The sequence below is a fragment of the Anarrhichthys ocellatus genome, unplaced genomic scaffold (genome assembly GCF_004355925.1).
Source record: "Anarrhichthys ocellatus isolate YVR2014 unplaced genomic scaffold, GSC_Weel_1.0 scaffold13, whole genome shotgun sequence".
NCBI lineage: Eukaryota > Metazoa > Chordata > Actinopteri > Perciformes > Anarhichadidae > Anarrhichthys > Anarrhichthys ocellatus.
In genome coordinates this window covers 3,870,327-3,893,426 of record NW_022280043.1, presented here as the reverse complement: position 1 = coordinate 3,893,426, position 23,100 = coordinate 3,870,327, and the positions used below count along the sequence as shown (strand labels likewise).

At 43.9% G+C, this 23,100-nt stretch overlaps 2 protein-coding genes across 2 annotated transcripts; one reads left to right on the top strand and one right to left on the bottom strand.

Annotated features, from left to right (window-relative positions):
- The first annotated feature begins 327 nt into the window (after positions 1-327).
- Positions 328-2,639, top strand: s100t (S100 calcium binding protein T). Its single transcript, XM_031852995.1, has 3 exons — positions 328-950; positions 1,926-2,088; positions 2,180-2,639. The coding sequence occupies exons 2-3, from the start codon at positions 1,927-1,929 to the stop codon at positions 2,339-2,341; spliced, it is 324 nt and encodes a 107-aa protein (XP_031708855.1). The 5' UTR covers positions 328-950; position 1,926; the 3' UTR covers positions 2,342-2,639.
- A 2,216-nt stretch (positions 2,640-4,855) lies between these two features.
- Positions 4,856-21,640, bottom strand: chrnb2 (cholinergic receptor, nicotinic, beta 2). The gene is made up of 6 exons (XM_031852994.1): positions 21,314-21,640; positions 13,654-13,799; positions 12,576-12,620; positions 10,240-10,349; positions 7,336-8,464; positions 4,856-5,844 (listed from the first exon to the last, which is right to left on the bottom strand). Exons 1-6 carry the CDS (start codon positions 21,369-21,371, stop codon positions 5,692-5,694), a joined length of 1,641 nt encoding a protein of 546 aa, XP_031708854.1. The 5' UTR covers positions 21,372-21,640; the 3' UTR covers positions 4,856-5,691.
- Positions 21,641-23,100: the final 1,460 nt, after the last annotated feature.

Genomic DNA, 23,100 nt, shown 5'->3' with positions numbered 1-23,100 from the left:
TGGTGCATACAAGCATGCACACACACGCACACACTGTGCTGCCCCACTCACTGACACAATATACTGCAGCGACAACATACAAACAAGAAGATGCACTCACTAGGACGGCAGATCAAACTTACATTTCATGACATCTTGCAGGGCTTTAGTATGATCTTCGAGATCATTAATTCAAGTGTACATGAAAATATGTGTTTCCATCATTTATTTTTGCTCTTCATTTACTTTTCATGCACTTTGGCTCTCACTCTCTCTATTATAGCGCTTGCATGCGGCGTGTTTTGGAGCTTGAGGTGTGAAAGTGTCAGCCTGTGTTTTGCAAAGTCTTTGTCTGGGGATTTCTCTGTATGGCTGCCGGGTGTGATGGCTCCATTCATCGGGGCTACACTAATCCTTCGGAGACTGTATCAGGCATGACCCCCCCAAGACACACACACACACACACACACACACACACACACACGCACACACACACACAGTAAACATCCTACCTCGACACAACACTCCTTGCTGTTTAAAACCAGACTCATATCATGAGTATTCACGTGATTCATCTTGTTCTTGGTACTGTATTTACCGTAGCACTCCCTCTAAACCTGTTCTTTGCTTTGACAAGAAGTATAAAATGGTTGCATAACAGGGTAACAGGATACTCATTGTGCTTAAAAATGCTGATGGATATGCTGTAGTTACAGTTCCATTCATGATATCATTGTCGATATGTTGTCTCCGAAGAAGGGGGTCAGATGGATCTTTCATGTGTCCATTTAGAGAGGACAGCAGGTGTCTGATGCGTAAACAGAGATGGAGGAGGGGGTGGGGGGTTGGGGGTGGTGGGGAATGAGTGGACTGAGGGATGTATTTAAGACGGTGTCCCTCCCATCCTCCTCATCAGTCGCTCTTGCCTTCTCTCTCTGCACCTGACCAGCAGGCCATCACTCTTCCCTCAGGTAAGCGATGATGTAGAGGACAGACTTCAACTGAAAGCTGTTTCTCTATTTTTCTCTGAGGTTGTGTCTATTTGTCCCTTTTAAAAGTAGGTTTTAGTGGTGCCGCTAATGCACAGTGCTGTCTGTAGGGGGGACTGCCTGTTGAAAATAATAGTGATAGCAAATCAACAACAAAGACAGGAAAAGCTCTCTGTTTACTCAGTGATAACTTATAGAACCTTCATTTATCTTAAACAGAGCTTGCCAAAAATGTCTTTCCGATATATATTTTATATGCCGCTGACTCATGAGAATGTGGAGCACTGTGTCAACCGGGTCAGACTGATGTAAGATGTGATGAACAGTTCGGAAAAGTCTTCACAGTTCATAGGTGATGTGGGTCCAAGAAAGGCAAAGACTTACACCTGTCTCCGTTGTTTTCTGCAATCCGGTGGAGCTGAAGTAAAAGGCAGATCAGGTTGCCTCAGCGTGTCCTGGTTACATCTCCTCCGCTGGTTTGGCTGTTTTACCAGCTTAGAGTTTCACTCTTATCAGCTGGCTCACATATCCGGCTGCTGTCAATGTCCTGACTCCCAGAGGTCCTCTTGCTGGAGCAAAGCAACAAACAGATTGAGGATCTGTTTAATCTGTTGCAGAATCTTATCAGGACAACTAGCAGGGAGGAAAATCTCCTGATGAGGAAACAGCTCGAGCAAACTTGAGTTTCCGACTCTGCCATCCCCTATCCTGTCACTAGAGAGACCACATAGAACATCATTTTGTAGCGATGTCAGTGATGGTGATTCAGCCTATGATTGTCCATGTGTCCAAGAGAAAGAAAGAGAGAAAGAGTGTGTGTGCATGCATTTGTGTGCGAGAGAGAGAGAGCAACCTAGAGAGACTTTAACATGTGTTGAGTTGCAGCAGGCTTGTCCTCCATGCTCCTTGCAGGCAGGAGTACTCTCTCACTCTTCCTCTTATTCTGTCCTCCTCCAGAATGTCTATGCCCAACTCAGAGAACGCCTCCACCCTGGAGAACGCAATGCAGCTCATGATCCAGACCTTCCACAAGTACTCTGGGAATGAGGGGGACAAATACACACTGAGCAGGGCTGAGCTCAAAGAGATGCTTACCGCAGAGCTTGGCAGCTACCTGGGGGTAAGGAGATACTTAGGGATACAAATGCACAGTGTCATGCGTATAAAACCGAGCCAGCTTACATTTGTGTTATCTATCCACACACGTGCAGAATGCCCAGGATAAGGAGGCAGTGGATAAGGTGATGGGAGACCTGGATTCCAACAACGACGGGGAGGTAGATTTCACAGAGTTCATCATACTGGTCGGAGCGCTTACTGTGGCCTGTAACGACTTCTTCCTGGAGTACAACGACAAGCCAGAGAAGAAGTAGTGAACACGCCCTCTGCACAAAGACATCCACTCTGCAAACCCACACACTCCAGGGAGGAAACAGTTGAGACAGGAGAGGTCATCATCTCATGGACTTCACATTCACAAATACACATACACACACACTCACACATTTGTCTAATTGTCCCTTGAGCAGTAAATGTCCAATTATTCCATAGCTGTATGTATTGCAATGTGAACATCGGAAGAGTTTAAGTCGGTTTCAACACCTTCTTTTTGTCTTTTTGTGTATTTTATAACACATTCAAGCAAAGGAATTAATAAATGTGCCCTTTTCTCGAACAATTCAATGTTGGTGGTACTTTGTTACATCAAAGAAGATGAGTGAGAACACATGGTGGGCACCAGATGGCAGCAAATAGCCCTCAATTGAATCTAACTTAAGAGCGTTGCATTACTTTCAATTTGCTTCGCACACGCTGGTACAGCACTTTATTTCAGAAGTAGATGGATGTAGATTAGAGATGTGAATCCCTAACAAAGAGATATTATATTAATTAAATATATATTACAAGAGGCTATAGTTAAGTCTTCAACAGTTATCTCTGTTCTGGTGTGACGTTCATCGTTTTGAGCAGGTACCGGCTGTACCCTGTTTTTACAGCAGAATAATGAGAACTTGCAGTGACCTTGGCTGGGCACTACACCCATGATTGTTTAAAAGTCCTGCTTCCTAGAAAAAAAAGCACTGCGGGAGTGTGAAGGTATGTGTGTGTGTGTGTGAATACATAACAAAGGAAGTTACCAGCCTGAAAATTAGAAAGCCAGGAAACGTTTCTTTCTTTCATTCTATCCTGTGGTGAAAGATTAATGGGAAGTTTGGGTAATACTGTAATTTACCGACTATAGGTTACCTGTGTGTGTGTGTGTGCATGCGTATACTTGTACAGCTATCTTTCAGACTTGGTTTTATATTCTTTAAGGTTCCTTAAGGTTTAGGTTAAGGTTAAGGTTAAGGTAAGAGTGGTCAGGCATTTAGTTGTGATGGTTACGTGTGTGTGTGTGTGTGGGCATACATCTGTTTACACGGTCACATTGTGGGGGCTCGCCTTCCTTTTGGGGACAAAATGCCAGTCCCCATAATGACCATCATGAATAACCGTCACAATTAAGGTTAGGATTAGGGAAGTAGCGTTTATGGTTAGAGTACGTGGAATGCAAGTCAATGTAATGTTCTCTAAAGTGATGGAAACACGACTGTCTGTGTGTGAATATGAGGGTAAAAACATGCCACACAGATGCATACTTTGATTAATCTGAACCTACAACCTTTATTGGACTGGTTAGGTGTGCACAGGAGCAGATTTGAGAGTCAGGAAGGAGAAGGGTGAGAGATGGTGGAGCATGATGAGAGAGGAAGTGAAAAGAAAGGAAGTAAAGTGGAAAGGTCAAAGAGAGAGAAATGGAGTGGACAGCAGCACTTTGTCCGTGTGGCGCTGTGCAGGCTACAGTTTTCACAGGTCTCTGACAGGCTTTTCACACTTGTTCAGGATCGGTTGGGGATCCCCCCCCTGGGTAATCCCATCCTCTAGACACAGAAAGAGAAAGACAGACAGCTCCCAGTCCAGAACTAATCCGAGCCGCAGACTGCAGCCACATGACCGTAAAAAACCCACAGCGAGTGACAGTGACTGAGGATTAGACAGCAAAGTGACTTTCCTACGGCGTCTCTGCCTTTCCTGCTTTATTCCTCCTCACTCTCTGGATTGTGCTTGCTGAGGTCAGATGATCCTGTTTCTTTCTGTAGATCTGTAACTTATTGCCTGGTGCGACTGCTTCAGCATAGGCCTTCAGCATTTTATTCACCCCCACTCCCTGCATGATTAAAAAGGCCTTTTGCTTCTCGCTTGGTTGTCAGGGAACCTGGAAAGATTGTGAAAAAAGACAAATCAGCCAGTCCATGATTAAAAGGAAAAGTGTCGTAATGAAAAGGTCTTCGGAGAATGTAGGTAATCGTTATTGTAATTAGACTAAATGTCAGAAATGTGTTTGTCTCTGGAAGTCCAGATAAAGGAGAGAGAACTGGAGAGAGGTTGCCAGAGATTAACAGAAGGGAGGGGGAGACACACATACAGTATGCTCTTCTGAACATCGTATCTGACCGATTTGCTAATGCATCCGGGTGTGGGGCACACACACACATACGCTCTGACGATTACATACTGAAATATGAAATTACAGATTAATACACATAATAGCTTAATTTTCATGATTCCCTTCCTTCCATCAATACAATTTGTTTTACATGTTACTTTTTCCAATACTGATCTTTGCTCCATCCCAACTGAGCTCTTCAGTAGATACTCGGTCTGAGGGAAATCCTGTTCCACTGTCCATCATATAGGGGTTCCTATCCACCATCTTGTTTCTGGAGCTGAACTCATCTCACTGCAGCTGTGCACTCTGGCACAGCAGGCTGCTGCTGTCCTCTATTTAGTGAGCACAACTCTCTGAGCGTAACCCCGTCCATGCATATATTACTGTGTCCTTTTCATCGAATAATGCCACCAAAAGCAAATCGAATAATTCAAGTCTCCTCTATGTATTTCCCTTCACAATCTGTTGCTTGTACACATATTGTGTTGGTGTGCACATTACAGGCTGTGTAGTACAGTTTTGATCACATTCTTGTTTAATCTATACAATCATACAACACACCATAGCCTCTCTATCAGCAACAGACCCTTGCATGAGCTAACACATAGAGAAATCTTAATAATATATTCCTAATGCTATACTGTGGTAAGCCGCTATGCTATGATAAAATATACTGAATCAGCTCACTGACGTAGTGGATTTCTGAAAAAATTAAATAAATGTTTAAGAACCTTGGTATGAACCTCCCTTCCCTTTCTGATTAGCTCCCTCTGACGTCAGTCAATACCGAGGATGAGTAATGTCAGAGTTGAAGGCGGGCATGTCATGTGTCAATTAAGCAGTCGGCGTCGAGCAGAGAGTGTTGATGGGCTGGCGTAAGGTCCAACAAAGAGAAAATCAGAGCATCCCTCCCTCCCTGACTGGCTGAAGAGGAGAGCAGGGAAGGACCTTTCCACCAGAAAGGGGAGGTCAGTCCATTAAACATCTGGACAAAAAACTTCAGGTAAAAGTATGATGGTGTTTTCCTTTTTGTTCATCCAAGAAAAACAGTTTGTTTGTTGCAAAAAACATTACTATAAAGGTAATGGGCGTGATTGCTGTTCAGTTCCAGTTCAATAGACACAATAAAACCCAGACACCCCCCCCCCCCCCCCCCCCCCCCCCGGCCCTTGTCCTGCTGTGCTGATTGGTCTGGGGAGCTGTCAGGCCAGCATGTTCTCGGCCTGGGAATGGTCAGCCTGGCGAGCTGGTGATGGTCTTGACTGTGTAATTCTGGAAAAGCGGCTGCATGAACATGCCCAGGGTGCCGGACACGCACACAAACACAAAGATCCACAGGAAGAGGCGATCGATCACCATCGCAACGTACTTCCAGTCCTCGCTCACCTGTGTGTGGGGAGAGACAAAAGGGGATTCAGGACAGGTTGAAGAGTCAGATTAAGGTGAGCAGAATCACATCGCTCATCGTCGTTCCCTCTCTAACTACCCTCCTGCCTTTCCCTATGCAGCGGGTTAATGGAGGTGAGGGGTTAATGTGAGCGGAGACTCGTTCTGCCACACAGCTCTGATGAGGTCCGACACGGGTCGAGGAGGAGGGGGAGGACGTAAGAGATGAGAGACAGTGATGGAGGGCAGAGAACCAGAGGGGTGTGCTCACACTGTAACCCCTGCACTGGCGACCTGGGGGAGGGGGAGGGCATGCACTGGGCCAGGATTGTGGTCGGTATGGCAACGTGATGGTTACTATGTCTACGATGGACAGAATTACAGAGGATTGTTGATTCCCGTGTCGGTTTCTTTCATTCCAGGAGAGAAGGCTCTCCTAAGACGCCTTTAGGAAAAGCGATAAAAAATGCCTCCCTCTCTCCGCCGTCTTGGTTCCCCTATTCCAGCACTTCTCCAGTTGTACTCCTTCTCTATGCACACGTCATGCCGCTGCTATAATTACTTGTCTTTGTTGAATATTCAGAGAGCTATGATTGCGTCACCAGATCTGTCTCCATATGCTCTGGTGTAGTCCCCCATGCGTTTCAAATGGCAGCACTAAACGGGACTGCTGGCACTGAGAGGACAGACCTGGGCAGCTCATGATGCCTTTTATGGTTAGTAACATCTGCACAGAATAAGACGATTTATGCTATGTTTTTATCCTTTTATCCACACAGAGACAAGATAACTATTTATTTTAATATGGATGTATTGGTATTAAAGTGTGTGTTGGCAAGACATTGCAGAGCAGTAAACTGCAGCAATAAAGGAGTTATTGGCATCAGCAACACTTTGCCTTTTTGTGTTTAATTTAAAGAATCTATTTAGCTGTATAATTTAATATGTTAAGTTTTTTAAGCTTACATTCACTGGGTGCAGAGCAAAAAGCTGTAAACAAACAAATAGTAAATCATAAAGTTGATTTAGTGGACGTGTAGCTAACAGGTGCCTATTTACGCAGTCATAGAATCTAAATAGCTGGCTAGCGGCTACCTGACGATTTCTCTGCTGTGTTTTGGTTTCTACCTCACCAGAAATCTCTGTCTCTTTAGCTGCTGAATGCTCCACTGTGTTCACCAGCTAGACGCTAACTGTGTCTGTCAGTTGTCTGGTGCTGGGCAGGTAGCATGAATAGGTTAATCAGCATTTTTTAAGATATTCATTCGAGCAGCTTTAAGTGAACAAAACTTTGATAAAAAAGTACAGTAATATTTGCTTTTATCTGTCATCTCTAGTAAACAGGATCTGTAGTATCTATACTCATTATCACAAAATGTTTATTTGGAAAATGAATATCAGTCATTCCTAATATCACTGTCACTCTAAAAAGTCCAGTCAGGCTGTGATATGACTATAATGGTGTGAACATTCAGATAATATAATACTTACACTCTGATCATCATCCTCACTCTTCATGTGGTTGGCGATGAAGCGAACTCCTTCCACCGCCTCCTCAAAGCCCGGACAGGCTTGAGCCAGCAGGGCCTGAGTCAAAGCAGGACCTCCTGCTGCTTGCTTCCCCCGTGGCAGGTTTCCAGAGCCCCCTTCCCGGCCCTCCCTCACCCTGTTCAGACCATCCGTGGACCCCCCACCCGCTCCTACCAGATCCCCTCCAAACTGTTTAACGGACGCCCGGTTCACATAGCAGGTACAAGGCTCATTGTCCTCCTTGCTGAACACCCCTGTGGAGGTTCCCCCTCCATTCCCACCAGCGTTGCCCAGCCCGAGCCCCACCATCAAGGCCCCCGCCTCTCCGCTGCGCCCACCCTCCTTCTGCTCCTGGGCCCTCCTTCTCTGGCGCAGCCGCTGGCGCTCACAGCTGTTTCTGGGCTGGCGCATGCAGAGCAAGGCAGGAAGCTTGTTGAGGAACACCAGTTTAACCCAAGGGGGCATGGTGTGTGTGGTCGGCGAGCGGTGGTGTACGTTGAGCACACACACACTGGTGACGATGGAGAAAGTGACCAGGACCATAGTGAACATCAGGTACTTCCCCACGAGTGGGACGTCTAGTGATGTGGGGGGGACGATCTTTGAGATCAGCAGCAGGAACACAGTGAGAGCCAGCAGCACAGAGATGCAGAGCGTCATCTTCTCTCCACAGTCAGAGGGCAGGTAGAAGACCAGGATTGCCAGCGAGGTGATGAGCACACACGGGATGATGAGGTTGATGGTGTAAAAAAGGGGCTTCCTGCGAATGATGAAGTCGTACGTGATGTCCACGTAGGTGGGGTCGGCTGGGTTCTCGTTTCGTCTGCCTGGCAGGGCGATGATGTCCCACTCGCCGCTGGGCGTGAAGTCGTCCATGCTAGCCACGTCAGCACGGAGAACCAGATCGATCTCGTTGCGGTCATAGGTCCAGGAGCGGAAGCGCATCGTGCAGTTCTGCTGGTCAAAGGGGAAGTGCTTGACCTCGATCTTACAGGCTGACTTGTATATTGCCGGAGGCAACCAGAAGATACTGCCATCGTGGGAAACCACCGCGTTAGAGTAGAACGACACCTCGTACACCCCATCAGCACTGAGAGAGAGGAAGCGGAAGAGGAGAAAGATAAAAGAAATAAAGTGTCAGACACGAACAGAAACCTTTGTGTGATGATTTAATTAAAAATCTATATTTTGTAAACAGAAAGTATAATGAGAGGCCATGTTTCCCTGAGTCTTATGAACAGTGGAACATGACGCATCTCTTTATGCAGTATGGGTTCATCAAAGAGCTCTAGGGCACACACACACACACACACACACACACACACACACACACACACACACAACCACACACACATGGGTGTGGAGGCTTTGAGGTGTCTCAGGGCAGCAGGTTCAAACACACCTGCTTCTACAAACCCAAAGAACAGGATGAACCTGCAGTCTAGACAGAAATAACAGCTCACAGGGCAGACTGGGTCGAGTTAAACAGCCTGAATTAGACACTTAAGTCAGAAGTTGGCTGACTACATTAAAGCTTTAGATTGAATTTCCATTTAACTCAAGCATTTGACAAGAGAACTAATTAATGGCGGCTATTAATGTTGTGAGATGTGACATATGCAAAATACAATGTCATCGTTTTTGACTGATTACACAATTGAACCACCTACCAAAGTGCACTCTCAGAAACAACGACTTTTCTGCTCTATTAGCGCTGTTCCCTCAGTTAATCCTGCTGTTTAGGTGCCTGACAGGAGTTCGACGCAGTGAAGAGGACTGGGAGGATAGCGTGTCGACCTGGGGTTAGTGGGATTAGGAGGATCATTTCATCCAAAGTGCCTGGGATCTTTTAATCTTCAGTAAAGTAAGGACTGGGGCAGGGAAAGATGAGAAGGCCAGACAGATCACTGTTCTCTGATGAGCTGATTTACATACTGGAGGCTGACACTCAGTTTCCATTACATTGAGACTAGTGGTCTGCACCCGTACCTCCCTCAGACATGCAAGCTAATTGGAGTTAAAGCCTAGCAAAGCAAGTTTCTGTTTTATACACATGAAGAGTTTTGTGTTGTTTAATGCATTACAGTTAATTGCATTGAAGATGAAATTTAATAATTTTACATACAGTATATGTGATCTTGCATACATTTGCCATTTGGTTGATTTTGACCATGTCGCCCAGACCTACACTCGAGACTGGATTAACAGCAAAGCGTGCGATAGCTCAGAGTCTTACAACGTAATAAAAACTAGATGTTTTGGTTTATATATATAAGTAAATTGATGTTTAATTAAATTACCAAAACAAGTTGGTTTCTGTGTAACTGCACCTGATGGGAACTTGAAACTGGCCAGGTGCATTCACAATTTACAAAGGTATAGGTTAATCCAGGCCTAAGAATGACGAACTAAATTAAAATGCAAATACGGAGTTAGTTATCAAGCATCTCTGCATGCAACATCACACATTTTACAACAACAGAAAAAGAAAGACGAATTTCCGGTTAACCGGTTGCATCTGCTGTACATGTACAGTCTCTATGTGAGTGTGCACACAGAGGACTCCATCTTTGAAGTGTCTCACGAGACTTGGAGATACTGTATAATGTAGCATGAGCGATATGAGCGGATTACAGCGGACATATTCAGTCATATGTGGCGGAGCGTGCACGTGTTGCACAGTGAAACCTCTGGCAGGACAATGGTGGCAGCTGGCTCAAATCGCTGGGGAGTTCGCTTTAAAACATTAACAGTTCAATATGAGACTTGTATGTGTTCTTGTTGTGCATTTGTATGCCAGTGCATGCATCCATGAGCCTTGTGTGTCGTCAGAAGTGAGAGCAAGAGAGTGAGTGAGTGACTCACTTGTTGTAGAGCACCACGTCAGGCAGCCAGATGTGTTTTGAGGGCAGCCTGACCTTCAACATCCCATCAAACTCCTCAGGGACCCAAGTCAGACGATAGTCCTGCCACTCCTGAGGGTCCAATAAAAACAAAATGCTTAATCACTCGTGAGCCAAGCACACAGCGGCAAGAGAGGAGCAGTGAGGAGAAGGTCTGTCTGTCCGTCTTTGTGTCTGTCAGTCGGTGGTCAATATGGCACATCACAAGCCTGGGGAACATCCTGTGCTGTGTCCCTCCATGCTTACATCACATGTTTATAAGCCACAGAGAGAGATTGAAGCGCTCATGTCAACCCCGACCTAGACCAATCAGCAAGATTAAAATTGCTCAGGGGTGGAAGTATTACAAGTACGACCTCTAATCTAACAAAGTTGTTTTGTTACGTGTTGTATGTATTGTGAATCGGTATTCTTACTTTTACTTTAGTTCTATTTATCACAAGTATTGCACTTCGCTACATTTCAAATCACATCCGTTACAGAGCAACAACAAAAGTTGCGTGAAAAAAGTCCTGATAAACTGAGAATGAAATTGAAGAAATAAGATAAACCGGCAGCTGCAACAGAGAAGAAGCTAGGGCAGAGCTCCGTGAACAGAGAGGTGACACTCCAGAAAGAATATGTTACCAATGTTTGCTCACGGGCCCGCCGAGTTCACGGGCCGAGGACACTACAAGCACAGTCAAACGTCAAAAAAGGGTAACTTATGGGGTGTCGTTAATTGGCATTATTGTACCTCGGGGTAGTAACAAAAACAATGTATTGACTGACCTTGCAAGCAGGCTTAGTGACACACCAATGATGTTCATCACCTGTATCCTAAGCTAACATGCTAAATGCTAACATGCTCGTGGATCCTCCTCACTTCACTCCACTGAAGAACTTTTACCTCCAGTAAGGTGTTTGAGGGCTTTCTGCATTTTTGAAATTTTGTAGCTTAAATATGTTCTTTAATTTAACAGTAGTATCATGTATCATCACTCCATCCCCCTTTTACGTAACCCAGTAACGCAGTAAGGCTGCTCCTATGAGTGTGCATGTGTGTGCATCAGCAAACCTCCTCACGTCCTCTGTGCAACCTTCTTTTAAAAGACTGCCTTGTCTTGTTCTGTACGCTGTGGGTCAGTCATTGACATTGCCGCATTGAAGCCTCTGTGACAGCAGTTCTGTCTGGCTCTTCTATGTTATGGCAATGTTGGAGCTGTAATGCTCATGTTAGGTCATCTGCAGTAACTGTGATGCACTGTGGTCATTACAGTTTGTCTTGGCTGAGGACAGCTGTCCTTGGCTCCCCTGCTTACCAGTTGCAAGGGATCCATAGAGCACTGATGGTCATTCTACGCTCCGTTACATGTCGTAAATCTTGACTTGGTCAGGTGCAAGTGTGTGTTTGTGAATATAAGACACAAAAAAATCCCCATGAAGCTATAAAACAATGTCATCAAAAATGCAGCATGCACTACAAAGTAGATCATATAGATCTAAATCAACATCCAACTTGAACATACGTCTGTGTAATTTGTTCAAACACCTGCTCTTAAAAGCAAACACGTATGTTGATGATGTGTGTGAGTGACTGCATTTGTATACCTGATGTGTGTACATGTGTACACCTACATGTTCTACCATGTTAAAGGCCTCAGCTGTAAGCATATAAAGAGCCAGCCATGTAGAAGCGTTTCACAGCTCAGTCAGAGTCACATTATTTACAGGGTGAGATTATGTTAGGTTTCATCCAAATCCACAAACTGCCAATTTCACCAGCTGACAAATAAGGGCTCAGCATTTGTGCAAAGGGATTTTGATATCACCAGTTATTTGTGATTTGGGTGTAAAAAAAAAAGAAATCTCTGTCTGACACACCAGTCATGTCAGCTCTCAGGGCTGCTGCTCCACATGAGTAGAGGCAGGATCAGACTCTGCACATCAGCCATAACCAGTGAAACACGGGGATGCATCCGTCCCCTCCAGTAACTGGACCACTGCTCGTATATGGTCCACTGGTGGAATAACACTGTGGCCCATGATTATATAATGTTCATCAGCATGTTTACTGTATTCTATTGTAGAGAGAGCATTACTTAGTGTCTGCATTTGTTACTACCATCCATGCCCCTTGTGGTGTGTGATAAACCTCCACTGACCTGGCAGTAACGTTTTGAAATCTAAGGTAAAACCATCCAAAATCAAATATTTTTCGCGACATTTTAATCTTTCTGTCTAAATGAATTCTTCTCTGTGTGGCAGAATGTTACGATGTTAGAATGGTCAGATGAGGAGAAGAGTGGGAAGACTCACCTGCGTTAGCCAGACATTGGTGGTCATCACCTGCTCTCTTTCATGCTGCAGAAATAGAAGACATGTATTGTAAATTACAAACTGTGATCAAACGGGTACCACAACACCTGTAACAAGCTAGGGGACGCGTGTGACAGATTTTTCAAAAGTGGCATTAAATGGATGCAACAAAGTCAAAATATCCACATTTTAAGTCCCTATAGACCGAGTTGCATCATGCAGCTTGGTAGTCGTTCATTTCTTGGTAAATACCCGTATTTCAAAATGTGAATCCCCAGTTTATATCACTTTTTAGGGAAAAAAAATAAAAGTGTTCAAGCTCAAGCTGAAATAATCCTGATGACAACACGTATGTTAATTTCTCAGGTTTTAAAAAACTCCATAATCACAGAAGACTTCATACAACTGTTTGGCTGAGTGGCACTCAACATAATGAGGAAACCGATCTTCATGTGTAAAATCAGTGGAGTGGATCTTTAACTAACGTAAAGATGTACTGCAGTAATCATTTTCAGTGCAGCTTGTTTGCAGTGGTGGAAAGTACATTCACTCAAGTACTGTACTTACTGTAAGTACAATTCTGAAGTACTTTACTTCATTATAATTTTACTCTACTACATTTCAGAGGGTCACATTGTACTTTTTACTCCACTGCACTTATTTGACAGTTACTTATAATTATAACAACCTAGTATTAATACAATTTATTGATGTAAAAAGCAGAATTTTTACTTAAGACAGTCTTTTTAAATTGCTGTATTGCTAAAGTACAAGATCTTAATACTCATCAGGCCTTGAGCCGAGGGCTAAATAAGACTGACATGAGATTTCCATAATTAGACAACTTCATTTTCTGCTGTAACCATGCTGACACATGAATGCAAATCATGTTTTGCAGACTCAAGAAATCAGAAAGAACCGCATTAATCAGCATTACTGCAGTTTTTGCACCTCTCATATTCCATGTGTAAATAATCATTTGGCATCTTTTTATATGAGTAACACAAAGGGGTGTCCTCATACTGTGAAAAGGTGCACTCAGAGTCAAACACACAAACCCGGGCACATGCACACTCACCACGCTGATGAGCTGAGCCAACGACACCATCAGCTGCACGGTAACCAGCTCGGAGCCATTAGTGGCGGGACGGATCAGTTTGTTGTAGTGGGCGGGGTTTAAGAGATGCTCCACCAACCGCTCCTCTGTGTCTGCCCCGAGGCCGCCTGTAATGAGAACGCATTATCATCATCCTCATCCTCATCTGCCTCGATCATGAAACGAAAATGGTGTAGACATATGTGTCTCTCTTGTCACATATTGGATGATAGTCTAAATCATACAAGAGCAGGAAATCAGTGGTGCTGTTGAGTTTCTCTGTTTGGCCACTGCCCTCACTACCAGCATTGAGAGTTGGCTATCCATGTGTATCAAGAATGCAAAGCCTTTGAACCACGGCATTACTCATCAGTGCCGGATGGAGCAAGTCAGCACAGCTCGAAACACATTTCTTTACAAGATCTGACATCACAAGAATGAGTCAACCAGTCTGAATGTCTCTATCGCTCTCTCCGTGCCTCTTCTCTGTCTCCATCTATTCCCCTCTGCTGTGTTGCACTTCTTCCCAACTGCCAGTCTTTTGTAGCTTTGGGTTATTTTCACTCCGTCTCTCACTTCACTTCCCTGCCCCTGTCTTTCCCCACCTCCGTCCCTCCCCTCTGTCCGCCATCCCTCCATCTGTAGGAGACCTTAGTCGAATCCGTGTGAGTGGTTGAGTTCGGGCTGTCACAACAGCACACACAGGAGGGGAGGTGTTTAACTGAGAGAAAAACAACTGTTCTGCACCTCGTCCTTCCTCCCTCTCCTCAGCTACTCACTCCCAGCCTCTCCGGCATCTGCTCGCTCCTGTGCTGCATCTTTTCACTCTCGCAATCCCCTCACACGTTCCCCCTGAAGATAAACACAGGCTGCTTACTGTTACCTTGATACCTATAACATGTAAAAGCTGATGTGAGTAAATGATGTTACGTTTGAGATGATGAACCCTTTCATTTGTTAATGATGTTAACAAAATGAAGACTACAACAGAAAAATAACAGAACAATGAGAATAATCTAAATATTATAAAATAAAATACAAAGATTCAAACAAACCCCTGACTACTCATTCGACACCTTTTATTCCCTTCTTTGGGAATGCGTCATCTGCACTAAACTAACAAGAAAAGTCATTTGCTTTCTGTTTTATTTCAATGTCAATTGAATATATTTGGGGTTTGGACAAAGAAAGCAATTTAAAATTCTTAGGCTTGTTTAGGACATTTTGATGAGCAATTTATAGACCAAATGATTCATTGATTAATAAAAGAATCACCCCATTAATCAACAATGAAAACAAAGGTTAGTTTCAGCTCTATCAATTCTACACACAACAAAGAGGAAAAAACTGATTATTTTTCATGGAGGGAAATACAATCAAACAGAAGAACAGGTACATCTGAGATGAAAAAAACAGCAACAGTGGGATTTGTTGCATTAGTGATGTAAAAATATGGAAATTTAAAATTGATATCAAAAAGCTTTAAACACACTAAACATACTCCACTTTTTTCACCATTTCCCTCTGAAAATGCTTCTGAGCTCCTCTGACACTGTCCCTCCCCTCTACGTCCTCCCTGATCCCCCCCCCCCCCTTGCCCTGTAGCACTGCTGAGCAGGAATGATAGCCTCTGTCTCTGGATCAATGAGGACTCTATTCATTCCCCATAAACTAAACAGGCAATTCCTCGCTGCCACCTGATTTTTAATCTCCTGCTCCTCCGTGTCCCATCTTCTCCGTCTCATTTTCTTTTACACTTTCTCCGTCTTTCCATCATCCGAGCTGGCCCATATTTTCTCTTCCCTCCCCTGACTGTCTGCCTCGCTCTCATCCTTCCATCCTTCCTGTTATCTCCATCTCTCTGTCGCTGACAGCCACTGTCCATTTATTGCCCCTTCTCTCGCTAATCCACCATCATCAATACACATCCTGTCAGCACATGTGTGTAGCACTCTGGTTGTTTATTGTGCACAGGCGCAGGTTTGCTGTTTTTTTTTCATGTGCGTGTTTTTTTTTTTGCGTGCACATATTCATGAGGGAAATAAACAATACTGTCTGTGCCTGAACCGTATGAGTAATGCATGATATTCCCAGAAGCCCAGGGCAATAACACTACCGGATGAGACAGGAAGCTAATACCGTTCACTTAAACAATGATGAAGCAGAAAAAGGCCTTCATTTCCATCCGTCATTCTCATAATGTAAAAGGTAGTTTCCTGCTCAAACTAACTAGATGACGTGTAAATTGTCAAAGTCAGTTATTTCTCTTTGTAAACACAGTTTATGAGAGGGGTTATATTTACTTTAAATCGTACCTTATATCAAGCATTTTGTAGCATCTGTGCACTTAAATCTATGGAAAAGAAAAATTGTATGCCGATTCCCCTCATCTTTGATATGATGAGTCGCTGCATGAGAAGTAATTATGAAAAGCTGCTCAGTCAAAGACCCCTGAAGATGACTAAGACCAAAACAAAGTCCAAGGCCACAATTATTCAGTTTATTGCAAGCAAATTATTGTGTTTCTTTCTCTGACGTTAGGATAATATTTAAAAAACTTGCCAAAAATGATTTCAGGTTTGATTTATTTTTATATATAAACACAACTGCACTTTCCAGAATAAAACATCCCAAGCATTCGCATCCCATGCAAATCTGAATCAATATGCAAAAGGATTGTGCAGTCTTATCTTACATATCCACTCTATGAGTCTTCGTATTTTCTGCTTATTTTCACTAAAATATCTGCATGCATGCGCTCAGGATGAAAGTCTAGACTAATCATTTACGACACTGAGACAAATTATAGACCAAAACCGAGAGCTTTTCTGGTTTATTCTTATCTCAAGAACACGACTGATAAAAATATCTACACACTGCAGCCTGATCGCTGCACAAACATGTTCATCCTCAGCACTTACTTATGCTTCTAAACAAAGACTGATCTCGCTCCTTCATACGACACGCTGTCGTGCTAAAGGCCCCGCTGAGTGGTCGTAATGTTGACGGTAGCTCAGGTTGTATTCTGGTTGTTTTCCAGTTCAAATATTGCAAACTTAATGTGACACTATGAATATTTCAGCAGGGCTCCCCCATTAGACCCTGGAGCGAGGGAAGTTACACACCACGCACGCACGCACACACACACACACACACACACACACACACCTCTGTGACACAGCACAGGGAACAGGCGGGATGGTGGCCATGTTCAGTGTTCGATTGCTTCCCATATACATCCGTTTCTCTTTCCTTGTTTTAAACAGCCACGGATCTCAGCATGCTGATCGACCTCACAAAGTGTGTAGGTCTTAGTCATGATTTTTGGAAAATCGCTGCATGTACTAAAATCCATCCATCGTTAAACTGTGTTGTTTGCAGTTTACAAAGCCATTAGAGGCCACGCACGCTGTAAAGACAAATGTGGAGAAAATGAGGACGAAGAGAGAGCTCAGTTGAATTATCCTGCTCAGACTATTACAGTGATGATCTCTATTTATACAGCTCGCTCAAATGAGAAAAGGTTGGAGGGGAAGTAGGGTCGCTTTCTGCGCTGCGTTCTGCCAAAGAGGCTTTTTGGCTGCAGCGGGGACCTTTTATGCTGAAATATTCTTAAATCAATAATGGAGAGATCCATTGATCTACTAGCAACACCCAATTGGCACCGTAGTGCCCATAGAACTGAGATATTAATATTGATCCTCCATCCAACCGCAATATCGCAGCACTCCAAACACAAATTCATCCCACTGTGGACTAACTGAGAGTGGAAGGAGCTTTACTGTCACCAAATCTGAGAAACTCCACAGTCAGGAAAAGTGTAGCCAGTGAAGTTAGTGCTGTCAAGTAAACATCTCAACGTTTACAGTGATGCTAAATATAAAAAAGTGTTCTGTTTCATGTTACATCTTAGGTTTGAATATCAAATAGGTAGTCTAACATTGGGGAAGGTGTTGAAGTGGTTTAGACTGCAGAAGAATATACAGCTGAAAAACTCAGAAGCTATGAAATCCTCATGGTTTTAGTTGTATTACTTACAGCCCGAGGAGCTCAAGCTGTTTGACGACAGACGGTATGGTGTTGCATATTTCAGGCAATAAATACATCATTTGAACTGCATAATGCCTCTTATAACAGCTATTATTTGAGCTATTATTTGGATACCGATAAATCCATATATGTTATTATCAGCAGGTCGAAGTCTGCTGCCTGTGAGTTATACTGTATATGCAAACATGTGGAGATAGGACAGCAATACATCCAGAACACATTTGGGCTTACGTCTTATCTTGCAGAAGTCTTGATCACAATCATAACAAACAAGCATTTTTTTTTCGCTCTCTGCAGAAGTATTATTTATTATTGATAAGCATTCGTTTCTCTAGTTGTATTGCACTTTTAGATGTGAGATCACGTTTACAGTTTTACCTTTCATTCATGTTGTCACCGGATGAAGGTTTGCGTTATCTTGAATACACTTCTACACACGCCTGCATCGGAGCAACCTAAGCACAACCTTGCCTCAATGTTAGTCAACCTTTTACTTTTTTTAAAAAATAAACTTGAATCAAAACTCTTAACTTTCCAAACGACTCTTATCTGATTTTCTTCTCCACTGCTTAAGTTTCTATTAAACCTCTGTGCTCTCCTTGTGCTTCCCCTCTAATCTCCAGGGCTGCACACTGCTGTGTGACGCTACTACTGCTGCACATTCATTCACACGAACACTCACACACTGAATCACACATGACAGCACACAGTCTTACACAGGGGATCACACACACATGTTCTCACAGTCAAATGCAGGCCTCTGTTGAGTGACTTCTGTGCATTTCTTATCACAGATGCAGCCCCTGTATCCGCTGATCTGATCCTGTTGCTGCCGCGTGTTGAGAGTTGGTCCAAAGAGACAGAGAAAATGAGGGAGAGCGAGATAAAGACAAAAAGTGACAGAAAGAGAGAGAGAGAGAGAGAGAGAGAGAGAGAGAGAGAGAGAGAGAGAGCGAGAGAGAGAGAGAGAGAGAGAATAGGATGGCTGCTGTAATGTGCAGGTCGAGATGCTGCAGAGATCAGTGGGCCGGAGCAGTGCAGCAGAAAAGTGATGACAGGCTAAACTGACTGTGCAGAACTTTCTCGACCGTAGCTGTGCCAAGGAAATGGTTAGTTGATATTCACTGAGTGCATTCATAAAGCAGAGGACAGAGATTATGGCGCATGCATAAACACACATGGTCGCACATGCAAAGAGGATGACTTGGCACCGTGTCAAACATCTGCTTTGAGATGCAGCTGATAAAAGTGTTGCTGCGAAAACAATCAAAGCACTATACGTCCTTTAGTGATGAGACTGTCGCACACCGTGCTCCGTATCCAGTAACTCCTGCATCAGGTCAACTCAGCACCACAGAGCTGTTTATTATGCATGGCCTGCAGGGGAAATGACAAGAGACATCCTCCTCACACAAACAGGACGGCCACATCCTTGCGGCAGCGTCCGAGACAGGTGGTGAAATGTCCTTGAGCGCCCTTGAACAGCCACTGAATGCGAGACTCCTTTTGTGTGCAAGTCTGTGAATGTAAAACGTCTTATGTAAGAAAATAGTGTTGTGCGTATGGAGTTGTAAAGTTATGATTTTTTTCCCTTCTAATTCCATCACCACCAATATGAACAAATGGGAACTGTGTGTTGGTCTGAGTCTGTGCACATGTTGTCTTTTCTAAGTGCGTGTTTTACAATTACGTGTTTTTTTTTAGCCTCGTTGTAGGGAATCTCTAAAACGTGTTAGGGCCCAGGTGTGCGACTATGTGCGCATTCTTCAAACGCGTGTTTGCGTGTGGATTGAGTTTATAGTCTCTGAGGATGATGCTAATCAGGTTTTCTACCTTAAGGGGGGATGACTCATTAGTACTCCGCCGCTTATGAAGCTCCTTAATGTGATAGTTCATGTTGGTAGCATTTTCTAGTACACATACCTTTTGTTTGAAGTCAGGGAATGATCGACCAACAAAACCGAGTGCTCAGGGACACCGAATATCATGCAGCAATTTCAGAGCAGCTTCATAAACAAGATAAATCCTTGTCACAATCAATTAGTTAGCTATTAGTTAGTACTATTTGTAGCTTTTATTTATTGTAATATTCTGTTTTTTTATATTTGTATTGTAATACAAAGAGACCCAATATTTCTCCAGTACACTTTATATTTGTAATGTTTTGTATGTGCTATTGTGAGTACCCTATTTTTATCTGCTTTATAATTGTGCTGAACAGCGTTGCATAAAGCTCTCTTTAGGTGTGTGTGTGTAGGTTTGTGCGTGTGTGTGTGTGTATGCGTGTGTGTGACAAAAAGACTGCAAGTGTTTGTGTGCCAGAGAGAAAGCAGGAGCGTGTTGTCGCCATGGGTGATGATGATCAGTTAGTCAATGCAAGGCAGATGGCCAGGCATGTGTGAGTGGATGGAGGTGTGTGTGTGTGTGTGTGTGTGTGTGTGTGTGTGTGTGGTTATGTGTGCTGCTACACAGCCAGTGACAAACAGTCTTTTTGCTTGGAGGCACTAAGCTGGTCTCTGTCCTGTCACTACTATGGATTGGCTGAAAATATTACGGTGGCTGTAATTCAACCAATCAGCTGATGTGTTTTCCGCTGTGCTTCGTGCACAAACCCTCACTGAGCAGGAATTAACACCAAATTAGAGCCAATTTCTGGAGGTAAAATATGTCCAAATACCCTAATGGCTTTACACTTAACACATACCTCATTTGTTCCTAATACACTGCAACAACAGTGTTGTAAATAAGACTCATCCACTCGGTGCATGTGCCCAATGAAGACAAAAAAAGACCATTTATCTGTCCAAACACAGGCAGAAGGCTTTTCCTGCTGAATGACACATCATTTGTCCTTTGAAGACAGGATGTAGAAGTTGGTTTAGCTCAACGTGTCTCTCATTAACCTGCCCACTCAATGCAAGACCTCGGTGTTAATGAGAGAGAGAGAGAGGAGGGGGGTAATGGGTGATAACATAATTTCTTCCCCTCTCTCTCTCTGGTATATTTAGACTGAAAGAGATAACTGATGCAAAAAACAACATTGAAATGCTTTAAAAACGTCTTCAGAATGTGCTGTATTCTATTTCATTTGTGTGATATTTACCCCAACAATACATAACAACTAATATTATTAAGACTAATAAGTCCATACAATAATATTATTGTGATACAATAATGAGCACATGGTGTTACTTTATAAAGTAAGGCCTCTAAACGCACTATATGTTGAGTACAACAGATTAAAGGATTTATTTTAGTTTGCAATTGGATAATGGTGTTAGCCATTGCATTTGCTTCTACATTGTGCGCATGTGATATAAGCAGTGGGCAATATTTATCCTCTTCATCATTCCGTCGCGCTCACTGCTATTATGAGAAAAATGGTGACACAGCAATGAAAGAGTCATTTTCTCCGCGTCTAACCTCTCCTCAGCCTCTCACCACCCCTATTGTTATCACACTCACTCCCGCATTACTTTGAAGAAACCTGATCCTCCTGAATGCTCGAACTCGCGGTGGTTTTTGGCCCTATAAAGGTGACGATGCACACCAAAGCGCATCGATGGAGCCATTAGACGGACAAGTTACTCACCTCCCGCAATGGCGAGGACAGCAAGCAGCAGCAGCGGCAGCCAGCCGTCCATCATCATACGTGCGTCCGAGCGCGCTCCGAGCCCGAAAGGTGTTCACCGCGATGGAGAGGCCACCCGAAGCACACCCGCAGTGTTACTCCCCTCCTCCTCACGACCCAAAGCTCCCTTCACTCTCTACCTGGCATGGTGACGTCAGGGCTCTCCATCGGTCCGCACTTCTTCGCCCGGAAAAAAAGGGAGAAAATGGAAATACCTCGGCGGGGCCAGTTACGCTCTGCGCTGGGTCGTGCGGTGCTGGCTGTCCGTGCTGAACACAGCTTCGCGATGCGTCGCGCTGGAGAGAGGCGGGGGCGGGGCGGGTTGCGCGCGGAGAGGAACGGGGGAGGCGGGAGGGGAGGAAGCGGCATACCTCAGAGGACCCACAGCTCAGATAGCGATGCCAGTGTCTTCCCCGCACAAAGTCTCACATCACCATATAATATTCAGTGCTCTTAGGCACGTATAGTGTTTGTGGTGCCCGATAGTGACACTGTCAAACTTAATGGCATCTCTCATCTGCATTATCTTTAATATTAGCCACAGGCCAAATTGTTGTGGCAGCAATATTTCATATCTTCTAGAATGTATCTTTCATCAATTAGGGAAATGTAGGCAACACATGATTGACATTTGCATGCAGGCCTTTACTCCATGCACTTTTCCTGAGAAAATAGATGAAACATATGATAAGAGTAAAACAAGCACGATTTGGACATGTAGTTGTAAATATGTATAAATAGATTTTGAGGTGTGAGTCTCCCTGCCCTAGTTTCTGTGTATATCTGATACACCTCGCATCTCTGCCCATTAAAATAACATCACACCACCTTTCTTTCTCCCTGAGCCTAATGTTATCAGTATTCTTTGAAAATGCTTCACCTTTTACATTCTGGAGGGGTATCTTGTCTTTTCTGTGTAACCTCTTCTTCTTTCTATTTTCCCCTTCCTGTCACTTATATTTGATTGAATGTCTCTTTTTGTTTTTTTTCCATTCTAGGCAACTGAAGTGACCTCTAATCCACATTTACAAAGTCAAGCATGCAGGAGTTGTGTAGATGGGAAGGGAAGAAAGACCAGTAAGGAGTTAAGAAGGCGGGGTAGCCAGGTATAGACATGAGTTGTGACGATCATATAGAAGCTTGGGACTCGTTCTGGACTTTGTAACATACTTACGGGTCATCCTGAGAGTCCGGGTGCATGATGGTAACAAAAATATAACAATAGATTTGAATGATGAGGGGCGGAGGGAATGCAGCAAATGAAGCGGGGTACAGGAGGAGTTAAAAGAGCATGGGAGGCAGGGATGGATGTGGGGGGAAGAGTAAACTAATAAACAGGAGTGCATAACAGGGAGGAGGTGGTTACCGTGGTGACTAAGAGAAACCAGAAAGCTCCAGGATGAAACAACCTGTTTCTCCTTAATTTTGTCTATTTTCATCACATACGCAGACAAAATACCTATGCGCAGCTGGCACACAACACACACACACACACACATGCACTCATGCATAAATGCACACAATACACATACACACAAATGTACATATGCATGCACAAACATGCAGCAAACTCCTCCACAGTAATGTCTTCCTCTTCTCATGCTATCTTTAAACACTCTTCCTCCCGCCCTCTCTGTACAGTCCTTTCCTTTCTCCCTCCCTACCTCTCCTCTGCAGTGAATGAGCTGACCTGACAGTGCTCCTCCTCTGCACTGAGTGCTGTGAGTCTCTCTGAATTATTTAAAAGC

Bases quoted from the DNA above. Each gene is read 5' to 3' on its own strand.
- chrnb2 (XM_031852994.1), bottom strand. From the start codon at position 21,371: ATGATGATGGACGGCTGGCTGCCGCTGCTGCTGCTTGCTGTCCTCGCC. The intron at 13,800-21,313 runs GTGAGTAACTTG...TTCTCATTACAG, and splicing joins TGTCCTCGCCATTGCGGGAG to GCGGCCTCGGGGCAGACACA. The intron at 12,621-13,653 runs GTGAGTGTGCAT...CTATTTCTGCAG, and splicing joins TGGCTCAGCTCATCAGCGTG to CATGAAAGAGAGCAGGTGAT.
- s100t (XM_031852995.1), top strand. From the start codon at position 1,927: ATGTCTATGCCCAACTCAGAGAACGCCTCCACCCTGGAGAACGCAATG. The intron at 2,089-2,179 runs GTAAGGAGATAC...ACACACGTGCAG, and splicing joins AGCTTGGCAGCTACCTGGGG to AATGCCCAGGATAAGGAGGC.